General features: G+C 30.3%; 1 protein-coding gene and 1 pseudogene across 5 annotated transcripts; both read left to right on the top strand.

Moving 5' to 3' along the window:
• Positions 1-9,811: 9,811 nt before the first annotated feature.
• Positions 9,812-14,300, top strand: LOC111289652 (uncharacterized). 4 transcript variants are annotated; one of them, XM_089767968.1, is made up of 6 exons: positions 9,812-10,454; positions 11,446-11,746; positions 12,243-12,401; positions 12,541-12,857; positions 13,237-13,377; positions 14,029-14,300. In XM_089767968.1, the coding sequence occupies exons 1-6, from the start codon at positions 10,245-10,247 to the stop codon at positions 14,047-14,049; spliced, it is 1,149 nt and encodes a 382-aa protein (XP_089624094.1). In that variant the 5' UTR covers positions 9,812-10,244; the 3' UTR covers positions 14,050-14,300. The 4 variants fall into 4 exon arrangements, with proteins under 4 accessions (XP_089624094.1, XP_089624093.1, XP_022736616.1 ...); XM_089767967.1 differs by lacking the exon at positions 14,029-14,300 and having other exon boundaries at positions 9,818-10,454; positions 13,237-13,662; XM_022880881.2 differs by lacking the exon at positions 14,029-14,300 and having other exon boundaries at positions 9,822-10,454; positions 12,550-12,857; positions 13,237-13,662.
• Positions 14,301-15,274: 974 nt separating this feature from the next.
• On the top strand, positions 15,275-17,249 carry LOC111289651 (AAA-ATPase At2g46620 pseudogene; annotated as a pseudogene). The gene has a single exon (XR_016346309.1). The product of XR_016346309.1 is annotated as an AAA-ATPase At2g46620 pseudogene (transcript).
• The last annotated feature ends 1,373 nt before the right edge of the window (positions 17,250-18,622 follow it).

The raw sequence follows: 18,622 nt of genomic DNA, 5'->3' as shown, positions 1-18,622 counted from the left end.
CTTAGACTTATAGTCATCTATTATGATGAAAAGTCAACCCTAATGCCAGAAAGCCTATCTTATGACCAGTAGTGACCATTAAAGTTCTAGTCTTTTTTCATACCAGAATGATACAGCAAAGTATAATTATGATATTACTATTAATCCAAATATTGTAAACATATTAAGCATATAAGGTATGACTTAAAGTGGATAATGTTACATTCTAAAATTGTTGAAAAAAGTTAGGAAAGAAAAAGTGAAAGTTGGAGAGGAAAAAAAAAGTCAAAGTAACTTTGTGGCAGTCTCTAATAAAGAACACCAAAAGTTGATCTCTAAAAATGAAGCTTATGAATTTTTGAAATTGATAAAGCATAGTAAATATAGTGTGGTAGAACAAATGAATAAGATACTAGCTAGAATTTTATTATTATCACTCTTGCTAGTTTAGAATCTCACCGCTATGCTTTTATTAAAGGTGTTGAATTAAGCATATGTATCCCATAATATATCTGCTAAATATATGGCATAACTTGTCGATAATTTGGTGGTTTCAAACTATATCTCTTTTAGTGATGAAAAGATTCTTCTAGAAAGTCAAGAAAATATTAAAACTCTTTACATTACTGTTAAGTGCAAGAGTCATGCAGCCTAGTAATATAGTTGTTCGAGCCTTCGATGAAACTCGAAAGAGATGTTTAGGGACATAAAAATGCCCTACAGATTAGTTCTTATACTTTTAATTTAAAATTTTAAGTTATAAATATCTCACCCTTATACAACTGCTTGTTAGGTAGGCCATAGATTTATATGATAGATGCTATTCCATTTTTGCTACATTAGAAAGTCAAATTCATTATTGATGAAAAGCCAAAATGCATAGAATGAGAGAAAGATTTATTGATAACTCAGCTTGTGAATACTTCTTATGTGAAAGTTACAGACGAAGCTTTAGAATACTCTTATAGATCTTTTGATATTGCCAATGCTACATATATGGCAGAAAGATCTAAATTATATTCACCATACCTATCTACTACTATTCAAATAGTTATCAAATAGCTTAAGGGAATGGGATAGCAACCTAGAACTAGACTTATGAAGGATTTGTAAATAATCATGGGGACACCATTAATGTATGATAAGAAAGACAGATTTGGCTTGGGATATAAGCCAACAAAAAGGAAAAAAATGAAAATGATAAATGAGACAAAAAAAAAAAGAATAGGTAATCTCAAATGATGTGAGTTAAAGTCAAAGCTGATAGTTATTTCTTACCTCTATGATTTTTTTCAATTAGGAGGATATATATATCTGGATTCACCTAAAGCCCCAAATGTAAAATTTTTGAAAACTTTTTTTAAGTTGGCCGTTCAGATAGTAGGTGAAGAAAAAAAGAAAAGTTAGGATGAAGATTTGTTCATGTGCCTTTGTCGTTCAAATTTTGAGCTAAAAAATTAGAAAGTCATAGAGTGATGTATTGTTTTTACAACTTTTGAAAAAAAAATATGTTGTGAAACTTTAAATCTTTAATTGGTTGCTTTATAAGCATTAGAAGACATTTTATGTTGTGTTTTAAGTTTGTCATCTTAATAAAATACGTAGAAAATGCATCTACATTTCTTCTATTGTATTTATTTTCATTCATTCTCTCTTTTTTTTTTTTTTGCCATGCTAGTGTCGTGTGTCAATATTCTCTTAATTGCACCCATTTGCGGATTTTCAAATAATGAATATAAAGATAATCATGACAATAATCTTGGATTCGATTTCGAAAACCCAATTCATGTTGATAAACTTAATAATGAAGAGGACTCAAATGATTACACTTTTCCTCTTGATTTGTTAAAACTAATAGAGTATGAAGATAAGCTAATTAAGCCCTATCAAGAAGTTACTAAATCAGTGAATTTGGAAGATGATGAAAATAGAAAAAAAAAATTAATGTTGGTATATCCCTTCTACTAACTGACTGACAAAGGTTAGAAGGATTGCTTTGGGAATACGTAGATATGTTTACATGATCTTACTAGGATATGCCAAGATTTAGCATTGATATTGTAGAGCACGAATTACCTTTAAAATTAAAATGCAAGCTGGTACAGTAAAAGTTAAGATATATGAAGCTAAAAATGCTATTGAAAATTAAAGAAGAAGTAAAGAAGTAGTTCGATGCTGAATTTTTAAATGTGGTAAAATATCTTGAATGGGTAGCCAAAATAATGCCAATTCTAAAAAAAGATGAAAATTTGAGAATGTGTGTCAATTATTGGGATCTAAATAAGGTAAGTCCCAAGGATAATTTTTCTTTACCTAATATTAATACATTAATAAATAACATGCATGGCATTCCACATTTTCCTTTATAACTTTTCAAGCTAAAATTAACTTAAGATGGCTTGAGACGATATGGAGAAAACAACATTTGTAACCATGTAAGGAACATTCTACTCTAAAGTCATGCCTTTTAAATTAAAAAAATATTGGTGCTACTTATCAAAGAGCAATGATGACTCTCTTTCATGATATGTTACATAAAAAGATAGAAGTATATGTAGATGATATGATTGTAAAATCTTATAAAGAAGAGGATCATGTAGTCAATCTTAAAAACTTATTTGATAGATTGAAAAAATTTTAGCTAAAGTTGAATCTTGCTAAATGTATATTCGATGTTAAATCAAAAAAATTATTAGGCTTTTTGGTCAGTGAAAAGGGAATCAAAATGGATCTACATAAGACACATACCATTCAAAACTTATCTCCTCTTTGTACCTCAAAAAAAGTGAAAGGCTTTTTGGGAATATTGAACTATATTACTCATTTTATCTCTTAACTCATTTACAAATAGTCATTTTCAATTCTTAGAAAATATGATTTAGGAGAATGGAATGATGAATGTCAAAAAGTTTTTGATAAAGTTAAAAATTATTTGTCAAATCCACCTATATTGGTACTACTAGTTTCAGGAAAATCTTTAATTTTATACTTAACAATACATGAAAATTTAATGGAATGTGAACTGAACAAATAGATAAAACCAATAAGAAGAATTGAGTGATCTATTACTTAAGTAATAAGTTCATTGATTATGAGTTCAAGTATTCATCATTGAAGAAGATATGATGTGCATTGATTTGGACAGCTCGAAGGCTCAGATAATACATGCTTTACATACCACTTGGCTTATAATGAAATTAGATCCCATCAAGCATATCTTTAAGAAGCCTTTATTGACAGAGAGAATAGTATGATGGTAAGTTTTGCTTTCAAAATATGATATTGTCTATATAACTCAAAAGGCAATTAAAGGAAGTGCAATAGTTGAGTTCCTTATCGATCGTGTAGTTAAAGATTATGAACCAATAAAGTTGGATTTTTCCAATGAAGATGCAATAGTTATTTCTCAAATTAAGGAGAAAAAACCTATTGAAAAATCTTGAAATATGTATTTTGACAGAGTTGCTAATGCTCTAGGTTATGATATTGGAGAAATTTTAATATCTTCCGATGGACATTATTATCCCATCACAGTTAGATTGAATTTGAATTACACAAATAATGTGGTTGAATATGAGGCTTGTGTTATGAGTTTACAAGCAATGATTGAAAAAAAATTAAAATATTAGATTTTTTTAATATTCAACTCTGGTCATATATCAGTTACGAAATGAGTGGGAAACAAAAGACTTAAAGTTGATTTAGTATCATTAGTATATTTTTGAAATAGTTAAACAATTCAAAGAAATTTAATTTGAGGATCTACCTAGAAAATAAAATCAAATTGCTAACACGTTGGTTACTTTAGCTATAATGGTCCAAATAAATGCAAATATTGAGATTCAACCCATCAAGTTGGATGTGAAAGATGCACCAACACATTGCTTAAGTATTAAAAAGAAGTTTGATGGGAAGCTATGGTATTGTGATATTTGGTAATACATTTAAAGTCAGTACTACTTGGAGTATGCAACAAAAAATGATAAAAAGATTATCAAAATGCTAGGTATAGGTTTCTTCCTTAATAGAGATATCATTTACCAAAAAAGTTGAGATCAAGTGTTTCTAAGATATGTAAGTGTAGCTGAAGTAAAAATTTTTAAAGAAATACATGATGGGGTTTGTAAGGCACATGCGAATGGTCATATGATAGCTAGACAAATTATGATAGTTGACTATTATTGGTTAACAATGAAAAATGATTGTATTGATTATGCTAAAAGATATCATAAGTGTCAAATTTATGCTAATAAGATTCATGCTTATCCATCAGCTTTGCATATTTTGGCACCTTGTTGGCCATTCTCTATATGAAGCATGGATGTCATTGGTTCCATCACCTTGAAAGCTTCAAATGGCATAGATTCATCTTTGTGATAATTAATTATTTCACAAAATAGGTAAAAGTTGTATCGTATGCTAATATGACCCAATTGGTGGTATGCAATTCATAAAAAGAGAGATAATATGTAAATATAAGCTTTCAAAGAGAATTATTTCTGATAATACCAAAAACTTAAACAGTAAAATGATGAATAAAGTGTGAACACAATTTAAAATCCATCTTCATAATTTGACACTGTATCATTTGAAGATGAATAAAGCAGTAGAGGCTGTAAACAAAAATATTAAGAAGATCTTGAAAAAAATTAATGATACTTATAAAAATTGACATAAGAAGTTACCTTTTGCCTTGCATACTTATAGAACATCAGTCAGAACCTCTACTGAGGTCACCCCATTTTCGTTAGTTTATGGAATAGAAGTTATGTTCCCAGTTGAAGTAAAAATTCTCTCATTAGGAGTTCTAATGAATGTTAAGCTAAAAAAATCTGAATAGGTTTAAAATCGCTACGACTAGTTAAACCTTATTGAAGAAAAAATACTTACAGAACTTTGTCATGGTCAACTATATCAGAAGAGGATGATAAGAGCACATGATAAGAAAATCTGTCATTATCACTTTCAAGAAAAAGACATAATGCTAAAAAAGATTCTTTCAAATCAACATAACAATTAAGAAAAATTGACACAAAATTAGAAAAATCCATATACAATGAAGAAAGTTTTTTTCGATGAGGCATTGATTTTAATAAAAATAGATAGAAATGATTTGCCTAATCTAATAAACTTAAATGCAGTGAAAAGATACTTTGCTTTAAAAAAAAAAAAAGACAAATATATCTAAGTTAAAAACCTGAAAAATGTGGCTTGGATATAAAGGTGAAGTAACATCATGCGATGACTTCATAACACAAAGGCAAATGTAAAAGATCAAAGATGTCATTTGGTTAAGTTTCAAAAAACATTTGAGAATAACTTGTTCATGATTGTTTTGTAATCATTCTTTAGGTATTTTTGTTCCCACCCAAACACTTTTATTGATATATTTTCGTCATCTGTTTGATGAAATGTATTTCATTTTCTTTGAAAAATAAAAATAATACATATACATTCCTTTATCTCATATACCTTATTTGTCCACTCTATAAATGAATAGGAGAAAGGTGTGGTGCATTTTATTTGTCTCAAACTTAAAATGATTAAAAACTAACCAATAACATGAAAGATACCAGCATTATTTTTTAAAAATTGATAAAGTTAGGTATGAAATGACAAGAAAAATATGATTAAGACATTGTTATTGTAGAGTTTCAGAAAAAGGAAAGGATATTGTTGAGAAAAAAATACAATGATCAGATGATAAGGATAAATTGGTCCTATGGCAATTATTGAGAATTTTGATGACCAAAGTAGAAAAAGCGAGAGATTTTAAAAACTTTTTACCACAATTAGAAGTAAATAATTTGATTGCATTACATGTATTGTATTTAGAGTATTTGGTATATGCATCCATGAAAGATTAAGATCACAAGTTATAGCAAAAACAAAGATTTTTCATTTTTTAATGAAAAATAGATTTTTGGCCTTTGTAAAAAGATAATGATCCAATATAAGACCTCAATCCTCAAAAAAGAAAAAAAAAATTTTCAGAAGCAAGATTTCTGTTTCAAGGAAATATGAGAATTTTAAAGTTATGAAGCCTCTACTTAGATGAGTTTTTTTAAAGTTATTGAGACTTTGCTTAAAGAAAGCTTTTAAATATTTCAAAGTTGTGGAGCCTCTATATAGATGAGCTTTTAAATTATTGAGCATCTGCTTAGAGAAGTATTCATTATCAAGATTTGTAAGTCCTCTATGCAGAATATTTTAAATCTTTCAAAGTTACAAAACCTTTACTTAGATGAACTTTTTAAAGTTGTTAAGCATCTGCTTAAAGGAGCATTCATTATTAAGATTTGTAAGTCCTTTAGGTAAAATATTTTAAATCTTCAAAAATTGTGAAGCTTCTACTTAAATGAGCTCTTTGAAGGTTTTTAAGTCTTTATTTAGATGAGTCGTTTTAATTTTTAAAAGTCGTCAAGCCTCTACTTAAAATAGCTATTTAATTTCAAAAGTTGACAAACTTCTGCTTAGAGAAACCTTTCAAATTTTTAAAAAATTACTGTGCCTTTTTTAGGATTAGTAAAAAAAAATTGGGTTCAATGTTTTGTCTTACGTATGTTTGCTCGAACAAAATGGTTTTTTTTTCTTTGCTTTGTTCTCGATTCTTAAAAATATGCGAAGAAAGACAGCTATAAACACCTATTTTATCTGGTCTCATTTTAACATAAATGTAATTTTATTTTTTTTATTCATTATTTTTTTCTTTATTTTAGTCTTTTGTGGCCAAAAGTCACCATGCAGTAAATGTACATGTACATTGCCCTCCAAAGATTGCTTGTATGACCACCACCCTGACACTTCTGCCTAACTTGACAACATAGAATCTGACCACCAAAAGTTCACCAATGACTTTGAAAATTATCATAATTTTTAAAAATTAATATTTGAGTCCCAAAAAGCTCTATAAATAGTATTTATTTCCTGTAAGTAGGGAGAGAAAATAAAAAACGAACCTAAAGAAAACATCCAAATAGAAAAGAAAGCTTTGTTAAAACAAAAAACCAAAAAAAAAAAATAACCTTTGGCCGAAAGCTAAAAAAAAAAAACCCCAAGAAAAGGGTTTTTTCTTAGCCAACTAAAAAAACCAAAAAAAAAAAAAAACACACACAAAAACAAAAAACCATAGCCTCTAAAATGAGGACCTAATGCCAAAAAAAAAAAAAAGTATCAACAAAAAAGAAACACAAGATAAAAAAAAAAAATTGATCGAAACTTTTAAATAAGATTTAGGATTTTTGTGGCCCTTTTTAGTGAAAAAAAAGGTTAGATTGGGGTAAAAGAAGTCAAAAGTTAGATTGAGATAAAAAAATATTAAAAGAAACCATTTAGTATTTTTTAAAAAATTTTTGATTACCAGCGACAACGACTGATGGCAATGACGATAGTGATCGACCATTTTTGGGCAGACATTCAGATTTTTTTTTTAAAGTTTGTGGTTTTTTTTTTTCATGAAATGTGTTGAAATGAATTGAAAAAAAAAGTTTGGTTTATATAGCAAAAAAAAAAAAAAAGCAAAACAATGCCATTTCGAGCTTAAATGATCCACACATTGACTTGAATCCAACTTGAGGTCCACGCAACCCGACTCTGCTCCAATTTCATTAATCAACTGTTAACCAATCTAACTGAACCATAGGTTAACTATCGCAATCAACCAAACTGTATTTTGAAGAGTGAAAAACTAAGCTAAATAGTGAAAAATCGCCCAAAAACCATCTGAATCGATCAGAATCATGACGAACTACTAACTCGGTAGTTTCTAGTTTTTTATTTTTTATATTTTTATTTATGTTTTATATATTATTTGAATAATATACATATTTAGAATTTAACTTGCTATAATATAAGATATTTATAAAATAAAATATTTAAATTAAATTTTATTTACATAATAATTTTACATTAAAATTTAACAAATTTGAAGAAAATTTTAAAAAATAATAATAAAAGCAATAAATAAAATAGAAATAAGTATATTTAAAATAATAAAAATAACAATAAATTTTTAAACAACTGCGAACGTGCAACTTATAAAAGTTTTTTTTTTAATTTTACCAGAATGATGGTGAATTTTTTAAAAAAATTCTAAAAATATTTATTTTAAAACAAATAATATAAATTAAAATAAAAAATGACAAACCAACAACAAAAAAATCTAGAAAATTACAAATGAGTAATTTTCTATAGAAAATTATTTTGGAATTCTACTAGAATGATGAAAATTTCAGAAAAACAAAAGAGAATAAAATAAAACAAAAAAGGTTAAAAAAAATAATAAAACAAAAACTTAAGCTTAGGAATAATGAAAATCGCCTAAATCATGGAATTAGAATAAATCATGAAATAGTGATTTTTGTAAGAAATTTCTATGTGTGAAAATTTACTCAAATTTTATTAGAATGTTGAAAAATTTTGAAGAAATTTTTACATTGATGATTTACTTTTATTCCTAAGTAAGAATAATAATAATAATAATAATAATAATAATAATAATAATAATAAATGTTATAAAATTTCAATAAATCAAAATAAGTAAGAACAATCATTAATCGATAATAAAAAACATAAATGAGTAATTTTTTAAAAAAATAAATAGAATATAAATATTTTCGATCTTAGTTATTCTAAAATGATGAATAATTTATGATTTAAACCATTTTTTTTTAAAAAATCTTCATATAATGAAATTCTAAAGATCACGGATGACTGATCTTTAGAAGAAATTTTTAAATAGTAAGATATTTCTAAATTTAGCTAGAAAAATTTAGAATAAAAAAATTTTAATAAAATTATAAATTTTTTTTATCAATTTGACGATGAAGTCTCTTCAAAAAAATGAATAAGTTTCTTAAATATTCTTGAGGTGAGAAAAATATTTTAGAAATTTTACTAGAACGATAAAAAAGTCTTACAAAATTTTTCAATATTTAAATAATTAAATTAAAAAAAAACAAAATGAAATAAAACAAAGATCATTTAATTAAAAACTAATTTAATACAATATAAAGTTATTTGATACTATCTTCGGATAGATACTATAAGAGTACTACTTATTTTTTATGCATAATCATACTCTTAAATTTAGTTATGCAACGTAAACTCAAATTTATTCTTTTTATAAAGTTTTAACTGAGCTTAAAATTTTTTAAAAAAATGATAATTTTAATTGGATGATAAATCATATCTTAATAAATAAAAATGATAATAACTTTTGATTTTTTATAACTAGCGATTGAATTTTTAGAGTGACAATAATAAAAGAACTAAAAGTAACCAATCGAAAATGAAACCAATTTGGAGACGCAAAGAAAGAATTTTATATAATTGTTGAACTTGTTTTCTGAGTTTGAGAAGGTACCTAAAAAAGGGGCTACCAAGCAGTAGCAAGTAGCAATCTCCAATGTAGTTTGTGAGCAATGATGCTGATGGATTAAAAAGAGGGGGGAGGGGGGGGGGGGGGGATGCCTGCCAACCAAACTTGGATTTGGACGGTGATATTGAGAGTACTTCGGTTGGCAAGTAGATTAGATTAACCTAAATTGTTTGAAGATTTTGTACTATAATAACTTGAATCCAATGAGAGAAAGTACAACATCAACATGGACTAATTCAGATTTTATTTTTTGTTATTTTGCCGAATAAAAAATTATTCGTGCATTAACACATGAACTATGTTAAAATCTTATGATACAAAGTCGGCTTCATATTTTATACACTCCATTGACCTCAAATATAATATATATATATATATATCTATTATTACTTTAGTTAGCGGTTGATGCCAAAGTTGTTAAGAATCAGGACATTCCCGCTCCGTGAGTGAAAAAGATAATATATAAAGAAATGTTTTGAACATGAACCGAGGGCCAAGGAGAGGTGACAGCCATGTTCCCTCCATTTATAGCAACGACCCATTTCACCGATGGGCAACGTACAAGGCCAACATTTTTTTTTAAAGGAATTGTCAAATTTTTACCAAAAATAGAAAGCCTCGGATCTCCGAATCCAAAACCCCCTCTTACCTTATGGCTTCTGCTTGCTTTTTCCGGAAGGAACTCGGAAAAGAGAAAGTAGCGGGTTAAAAGTCTCTTTCTTTTCCTTCGTTCCCAAACAATTTCTTGTAAGCGAAAACCCTGTTTCTCTTCTATTAAAATTGAAAACCTTAGTTATTCCCTAAATGCTATTTCTAGTAGGCTTTTATGATAATACTAAGATAAATAAATAAATAAATAAATAAAATAGATTGATAGATAAATTATATGCGAAAGATGGGTTCATCTTCGTCAGAGACAAAGTTCTTGCAAGAATTGATTTTGTATGCCGCCAGCGCCGCCCTTAGTTGCTTGGTCCTCTTCGCGGGACTCCGACTCCTCGACCCGAACCGGGAAGCTTCTAAAAAAGCACTGGAGCAGAAGAAGGATATTGCCAAGCGCTTGGGTCGTCCTCTAATTCACACCAATCCCTATGAGGTACTTTTATTTTGGGAATTGAAAAATAAATTAATTTGTTTTTATGATTAAGTTGTGAACATTAGTTATCTGTAAAAGAAAATATATGTTTTTATTGATTCTTTAGTGTTTAATTAGGGATTTCCTTAGATGGAATGGAATTCAAGGCTGGAATTTGTGGTTCAAAGTTGCTAAAGGGATATGTAGGGAAGGGTAGCTTGCTTTTGATGGTTGCTGTTTGTTATTTGTCTTTTGCTTTTCAAAGTTGCTAAATCAAATTCATGAATGTAAAATAATTAGCATACGGTAAGTTCAACTCGTATCTATTCTTTATAAATGTAAAATTATGCGTTTTCTTATTCATGAAATCTAAAATTTGAAAAGCGAGTAGCAAAAATAACAACTATATGACAGCAGTTACCCAACTAAACAATGCATTACTCAAAACAACTACTAGAACTCACCCGGAATACACAATAAACTAAATAAAAAAGATTTCCTTCTGTATCTTCGCAATTACCGTCATGTTCTGATTAACAAAGAATTCATCCATGCTAGTAGAGAATAGTTAACCAGCCAGCTACCTATAATCTTAGCAGAAACTGGAATGCTAGCTCATGATAATGTGTTTTTTCAGCCTTTATTGCGGGCATTAGTGAATTTCTGTTTGATTTCTGTAATTTGCTAGAGGTTTCCTTCCTTTTATTTATTTATTATAGGCATCAGTGTCTTGTTGTATAACTAGTAGTATCACATCTTTGATAGAGGCTTTTCTTCTATTTATTTATTTATTTATTATTTGCATCAACATCCTCCTGTATGTCTAATAGTATCACCTCTCAGAATGCATGCCTACCAAATATACTTTGAAATTCATGCTCAGTATATTCAATAATCCCAAATTTAGGCTGTTGAAATATTTGCTTTGAGATATAGTGTTCAAATAGCAGCAAGGGGTCCTAACTGTTAACTTCTATGGTTGCCACATACCTATACTTTTTCGTTCTAACAGGATGTAATAGCATGTGATGTGATAAACCCTGATCACATTGATGTGGAATTTGAGTCTATCGGAGGATTGGAAGCCACCAAGCAGGCTCTCTATGAACTAGTGATTCTTCCATTACGGAGACCAGAGCTGTTTTCACATGGAAAGCTTCTTGGTCCTCAAAAAGGGGTTTTGTTATATGGACCCCCAGGTACTGGAAAGACCATGCTTGCTAAAGCCATTGCAAAAGAGTCTGGAGCTGTTTTTATCAATGTGAGGATATCAAATCTTATGAGCAAGTGGTTTGGTGATGCACAGAAACTCGGTAAGTGTTGTAATGTTAACTTATCCCTATTGGTTCTAGGGCTTTTTGCATTTTTTTTTACTATAGCTGAATACATATGGTTACACGGGGTTAAAATTGGAATGAATGTAATCTGTACTTGCGGTTTCTATCAAGTTTAACTCTTGTGGAAATGGGAGAAGATACTCTTCATAGGTAAAAAGAACTCTTTTAAGATGAGTTAACTGATTTGACCATCCTAAGGTCGTACTGAGATGGTTTCATACCATTTCTTTTGGCTGAGGCCCCAAAAATGGTTTTGTCATCTAAATATGTCCTGTAACTCCAGCATCCACACACAGACAAAAAAAAAATAAAAGATGGAAATTGTCATTGCATATGTAAATAGTAAGCTGGCCTTTCTTAGCAATTAAACATCCTTTGACATGTCTTTTCTGATGGATGTAAGGTCCCTCACAGATCTATTTGTTTTATGTCTCTCAGATTGTTTTGTTTATTTTCTCTTCTACTTTTGCAGTGGCTGCCATATTTAGCTTGGCCTATAAACTCCAGCCTGCTATTATATTTATTGATGAGGTTGAAAGTTTTCTGGGACAGCGTCGTAATACAGATCATGAAGCAATGGCAAACATGAAGACTGAGTTCATGGCTTTATGGGATGGATTTACAACTGACCGTAAGTATTTTTGTGCCTAAAAGCTGTTATATACTGTTATCATTCTGCCACAAAGTACTGTCTTTCATTTGTTCTGTGATGAAGGGCTCTTTGAAGAATGTTCTAGGTGTTATTTTCAAATTTATTATTTAAAATTTAGTGATTGTAGATTGTTGTGCAGAGAATGCACAAGTTATGGTTCTTGCTGCAACGAATCGTCCATCAGAACTAGATGAAGCCATACTCAGGCGTCTTCCCCAGGCTTTTGAGATAGCAATTCCTGGCCACAGGGAGAGGGCTGAGATACTGAAGGTGATTGTGAAGGGTGAGAGGGTTGAAGAGAGCATAGATTTTGACTACATAGCCAGTTTGTGTGAAGGGTACACAGGTTCAGATCTTCTTGAACTCTGCAAGAAAGCAGCATACTTTCCTATTAGGGACTTATTAGATGAGGAGAAGAAAGGAAAACCATCTGGAGTAAGTGCATTTTATATTTATTTTGTGTGTCCATGTGCTTTCTTTCTCTAGTTTTGCTGAGGTTCAGCATATGTCTCTGAATGATCTCACTCTTTCAGAAATATATATTTTTTTGAGGTAGATCTTGTTTGGCTGTTTCTGTTATGTGATGAGGGACAGAATCTAACTTTTTTTTTTTCGCAAGTACTTGATTATAGATGGAAAGACTTAGAGGATTAGATTCTAGGAAGATCTTTTTTTTGTATTAAACAAAAGCCTATGAGTAAAAGTTCTTTTTTCATGTGGAATTGATCAACTTTGGTCACTTACCTGCAGCCTTCATATTTTTAGCTACATATCTTATGAAGTTCTTGCCCATGTTCCATTGTTTGTTTTTCAGGGTCCAAGGCCATTATCACAAACTGATTTGGAAAAAGTTCTTGCCACATCAAGGAAGACTGGGGTTGCTGCAAATGAATATAGCAGGTTAAGTTCACAGTTATCTGGATGGTCAAGGCAGGGGGAATCAGATGATTATCAGGTTCAAGCTACAATTAATGAATTATCGAAGCTTGTAGTTTCTCAAATTGTAAACCTTCAGTCAGATTCCCATGACTCCTAAAATTCTTATCTCTATACTCAGATTCTGCTACATGATATGGTGTTCTGTAATACTATGCCCAGAGCATTAGATTCTTTTTCGTGGCAAAGCCTGCTTATTAAGATTTGAGGTGACATCTTATGTAAAGCTTGGGATGGCAGCTTTGAAACAGTTAGAACTGTTATAGTCACTAAGTTATTCATTTAAAGTAACTTTCATTTTGCCTTTTGGGTGCCTGGCCTCCAATTCTTTTTCCCCATAATTTTAGATGCAGCAATTCCAATGGAGCTATCGAAAGTCAGCAAATGAAATCTTTCAATTGCAGTATATTACAGAAACCCCATCGATTCAGTTTAATTGGGATGTTATGTGGTGGACCACTGTTAAGACCGTAGACTGGAAACCGATTTGGTTTTTCTATTCCACTTTTTGTTGCTTGATCTGAAAGATCTCTGTAACAAGATGGGTGTACTCATTTTGGGGTGGGGTTGGGGGGTTGCAGTTCCCATATTTTAATGTGAAAGCAATAACTTATGTTGAATGCATCATTGGAGGTTGCTTTTCATAGTTTTTTGTTCGTATGATTTACAGGTTGCAAACAGCCAGGAATGATTGTTGTCAACTTATAAAGAACGGTGGCTGTTGAAATGGGGTGGGTTGGAGTCCAGTGCTACTTGCTTGCTACCATTTTAAAGTTGAGGAGGTACAGCTCATCCCATGCCTTGAACATTGCAACTTTGTAAGCCTTTCCCTATGTTTTATGCTACCTGTAAGCTTTTTAATAAAATGCAGGTTTTAGGAGAAACTACACACATAAATGCTTAACTTATTGATAAATCTTTATTAAGATGATTTTTGAAGCATCTGCATGTATTTTTTTCTCATCGTATAAATGTTTTTTATTAATTAGTGGTGGAATTAGGATTAAAAAAATTGATAATGGATTTATCAATTTAAAAAAAAAATCATTAATTTTGTGAACAAAAAGGGTGTTCATCAGAAAATTTTGGAGTTTATATCTGATGAAGAAATTTTTTTTTCAAATTCTTTTTATTTTTCATCAATCTCTGAGGATGTTCATAAAAACTTTTGAAAGTATCTAGTAAAAAAATATTTTTATTTTTTATTTTTAAAATTTTAGGGATGTTCATAGATAGGTGGATCCATCTATGCTGACAACTCTTTTGAAAAATATATAATATAAATTTAACTTGATTGATTTGTGTTTGTGAGTCTAGATTGGCAATCAATTTGGGATTTTTTTCATGTCAAATATATTTATATTCCATATTTTTATCTTACACAGTGACAAGTCGTGGTTAGCATCTCAAAGAAAAGGTCATCTTTCCTATAGTGTACACATTAGACAAATTGCATCAAGAATTTTAAAAAATAATTATTATTATTATAAAATTGTTTAGAACATGTTGTTATGGGCAATTGGCAGTCAATAGAAATTTGTTTTTGGTCTCTTTATCTGTTTGTCCTGAATATGAATATAAAATAACTTAAACAAACAAGAAGCAGCATTGAAAATTTCAGCCTTTTTCTATAAGCGAAAAAAAGGAAAGAAAAAATTCCATTGAAATCTCTAACATTTACAACCTAAATTTTTATGTAAGAGAAAACGGTAGGAAATATGGTCGGACTTACTCGGTCAAAGACTAAAAGTCTAGTACTTTTAGAACACGACAATGAATATGGCTATAGTTTGAAACCGCATCCCCCCACTTTCCGGTTCTCTTCCTTTGTCTGATAATTTCACATTTCTCTCTCTTGCATGATGAAGAAGCAAAGTCAAAATCTTTTTAGACGATTGGATTGAGAGTTGAGACATATAACTTGGTCTAAGCCATGGTATATGTATCATCTGCCCAATTTAAGTGCAGGCGAAGAAATCTAAAAGCAAAAAGCATCAAAATTGAAGAATCTTGATAGATTGCTATTCTTGTCATTTCTCAAACTTTGTTATGGATAGAGTATATGGTGCAGAATTTAGGTGATTTAAGTATACCAATAATCAAATTGCTACCAAATGCACGGAAAAATCAAAGCCCATGTTCCAGTCAAAACCATTGAAAAAGATGGCCAAAATGCGGCAGATTATATTCAATTGTGAATTAAGTCCTAGCTCCTAATAGTCTAGAGTCATCAGTCCAAAACTCTCTGCTTCTCGTGCTTTTGACGCTGTTGCACTTGCCGATTTGCCGGCTCGAGCCAACTTCTAAGGTAGCCCCCCAAAGATGACATCTCCATTTCTCTTTTTATAGCCTCTCCATTTTTGTTCTCCTCCCCAACCCCATCTCCCTTCCCAGATTGTAAACATGATCCTGATACTGTTTACAATCCTGGGCTTGTTTTTGATCCTCCGATTTTTATCGAAAACATCCTTCTTACATATCCTTCTGAAGCTTTTGCGGTCTTTGGAAGACTGGTTTCATGTCTACCAATCCTACAGAGTTCCACAGTTTAACGATCTTTTCCAGGAAAACGAGTTCTATCACAAGGTTTCTACGTATCTGAACTCTCTCCCTTCCCTGGAAGACTCGGATTTCACCAACCTTTTTACTGGTTCCAAGTCCAATGATATTGTTCTTCACCTTGACACCAACCAGACAATTCGGGATACGTTTCTCGGCGCCAGAGTCACCTGGACAATCGAGAAATCTGAAAAAAGTGGAAGGAGAGTGCTCGTGTTGAGGCTCAGAAAGAATGATAAACGCAGAATTCTACGTCCGTACCTCCAACACATACTGTCTATTGCTGATGATATTGATCAAAGGAAGAAAGAGATCAAGTTGCGCATGAACGTTGAAAACTCATCAAGTGAGAATGGACGGTGGATATCGGTCGCGTTCAATCATCCAGCGTCTTTTGATACTCTTGTCATGGACGTTGATTTGAAGAATAGGATCAAAGCTGATCTTGAAATGTTTCTCAAGTCCAAGCAATTTTATCATAGGCTAGGCCGTGTCTGGAAGCGGAGTTATCTTCTATATGGAGCTTCAGGAACGGGAAAATCCAGCTTTGTTGCGGCTATGGCTAGGTTTCTGCACTTTGACCTGTATGACATTGATTTGTCGAAAGTTTCAGATGATTCTGATTTGAAGATGCTCTTGCTGCAAACTACCAGTGGGTCTGTAATCGCGGTTGAGGATCTTGATCGTTTCTTAATGGAGAAATCAAGCGATGTGAGCTTGTCAGGGATATTGAATTTCATGGATGGAATCATATCTTGCTGTGGCGAGGAACGGGTGATGGTATTCACAATGAACTGCAAAGATCAGGTTGATCAAGCGGTTTTGAGGCCGGGAAGGATCGATGTTCATATACAATTTCCACTATGTGATTTCTCTGCTTTCAAGACTTTGGCTAATAGTTACTTAGGTGTCAAGGAACATAAGCTTTTTCCACAGGTCGAGGAGATTTTCCAGGGAGGGGCTAGTTTAAGTCCGGCTGAGATTGGTGAGATTATGATTTCTAACAGAAGCTCGCCAACTCGAGCCTTGAAATCAGTCATCACAGCTTTGCAAACCACTGGCACTAATGTAAAAAGTGTTAGTAAGAGATTGAGTGACACTGAATTGGTTCGAAATTCAAATTCAGACGAAAAGGGTGATCAAGGAATCCTGTTCAGTAGGGATCATTCGGTCAGAGAGTTTCGAAAGTTATATGGACTTTTAAAGATGGGGAGTAGAAGAAAAGAGGAGCCATTAGATTTAGGTTCATTTGACAAAGAAGGTTCAAGACATGAAGCTTAAAACTTGTAACAAAGAGAATTTTGAATGAATTAAAAAAAAATAATTTTTTTATTTGTGATACTCCAATTTGAGAGATTGCTTTTTAGATACCCATTACTGAGAAAAAGAGATTTCAATTTTTTGTAAAAGAAAAATATAGTTTTAGAGTGCCACTTGCCAGGAGATCATGATTTTTCCCCATGCCTCTGTTTTTCCCCAAGCTGAATCCATTTCTAGCCAGAGCTGACTTCTTGAATACTTCAATAATTTCCTATGCTCCATTATTGCAACGCATGTTTCCACCAGAACAAAATACAGATCCCTAGGTCTAGGCTGTACACTAAGATTAAGGACACAAATAAAGAAATTAAAATCCTCATATTTGGCACGAGAATGAGCTACTACCACTAATACAAATCAAACACAGGAAACTCAATTAACCTATTATCGACTAATGCAATATAAATTCCAAAGATATATCATTTGAAAATTCTTTGATTTTTTATGCAACTGAAGCCGATTGGAATATGCATAAAAGTGTATAATTTGAATCTCCAGGGGCAATATTAAAAAATACTTAAAAATTTTTTTTGGTTATGTATTGTCAACAGTACATGACTAAAATTTATGCCACGTGGTATCTCTTTCTTTCTTTTTTTCCTCTATTTTTTAATATTTATTTAATATTTTTATAAATTTTATTTTTTAAGATAAGATTGGTCAAACTTTTTTTTTCAAGATTTTAATTGTATTTTTTATGAGATCCATATCATATATTAAGAATGCTGCATTTTTTTATTATTTTATATTTTTATATTTAATAAATTTTTTATATTTAAAATTTATTTTGTCTCATCGATACTAATGGTAAGTCATATGTCAAGTTATTTTTTTTCTGTAAATCTCTTTTTTTCTTTTTATTAATTTTTATTCACTTTTTCTTTCTTTCTTTTTTTTTTTAAATATTTACATATTTTTATAATATTTTACTTTGAGACGGATTAAATTTTTAAAAGAGAAACAAGCTCAAGTTGGACACATATTTAAGGTACTTTATCTTAAGTTATTTTAAGGTACATATAAAAATTTATATTTTATTATTTATTAATTATATATTATATTAATAAAATTATTTATTTTATTTAATAAATTAATATTTTAAACTCAATATAAAGTGTTGATGTGACACTACTATGAATTTTTTTTTCATTTTTAATTTTTTTATGTTTTCTTTTTCAATCTTTTTGTTTTTAGTATTTATTTTTTATTGGATTAAATTATATATATATATATATATATAAAGACCAATTAAGAAATCTGTGTGTTATTCTTGTCTGTTTTTTATTTTTCATTTTTTTTTACTTAGATCAATTTGTTAAAATATACAGCACGTAGGTATTTTTTTAGTATTTATAACTATAATTAAAAGTAAACCCTTACTAAAA

Source organism: Durio zibethinus, chromosome 11, assembly GCF_047325235.1.
Source record: "Durio zibethinus cultivar Kanyao isolate XHJ-2024 chromosome 11, ASM4732523v1, whole genome shotgun sequence".
NCBI lineage: Eukaryota > Viridiplantae > Streptophyta > Magnoliopsida > Malvales > Malvaceae > Durio > Durio zibethinus.
This window is presented reverse-complemented; position numbering and strand designations above follow the sequence as displayed.

Bases quoted from the DNA above. Each gene is read 5' to 3' on its own strand.
- LOC111289652 (XM_089767967.1), top strand. From the start codon at position 10,245: ATGCGAAAGATGGGTTCATCTTCGTCAGAGACAAAGTTCTTGCAAGAA. The intron at 11,747-12,242 runs GTAAGTGTTGTA...CTACTTTTGCAG, and splicing joins TGGTGATGCACAGAAACTCG to TGGCTGCCATATTTAGCTTG. The intron at 12,402-12,540 runs GTAAGTATTTTT...TTTAAAATTTAG, and splicing joins GGATGGATTTACAACTGACC to TGATTGTAGATTGTTGTGCA.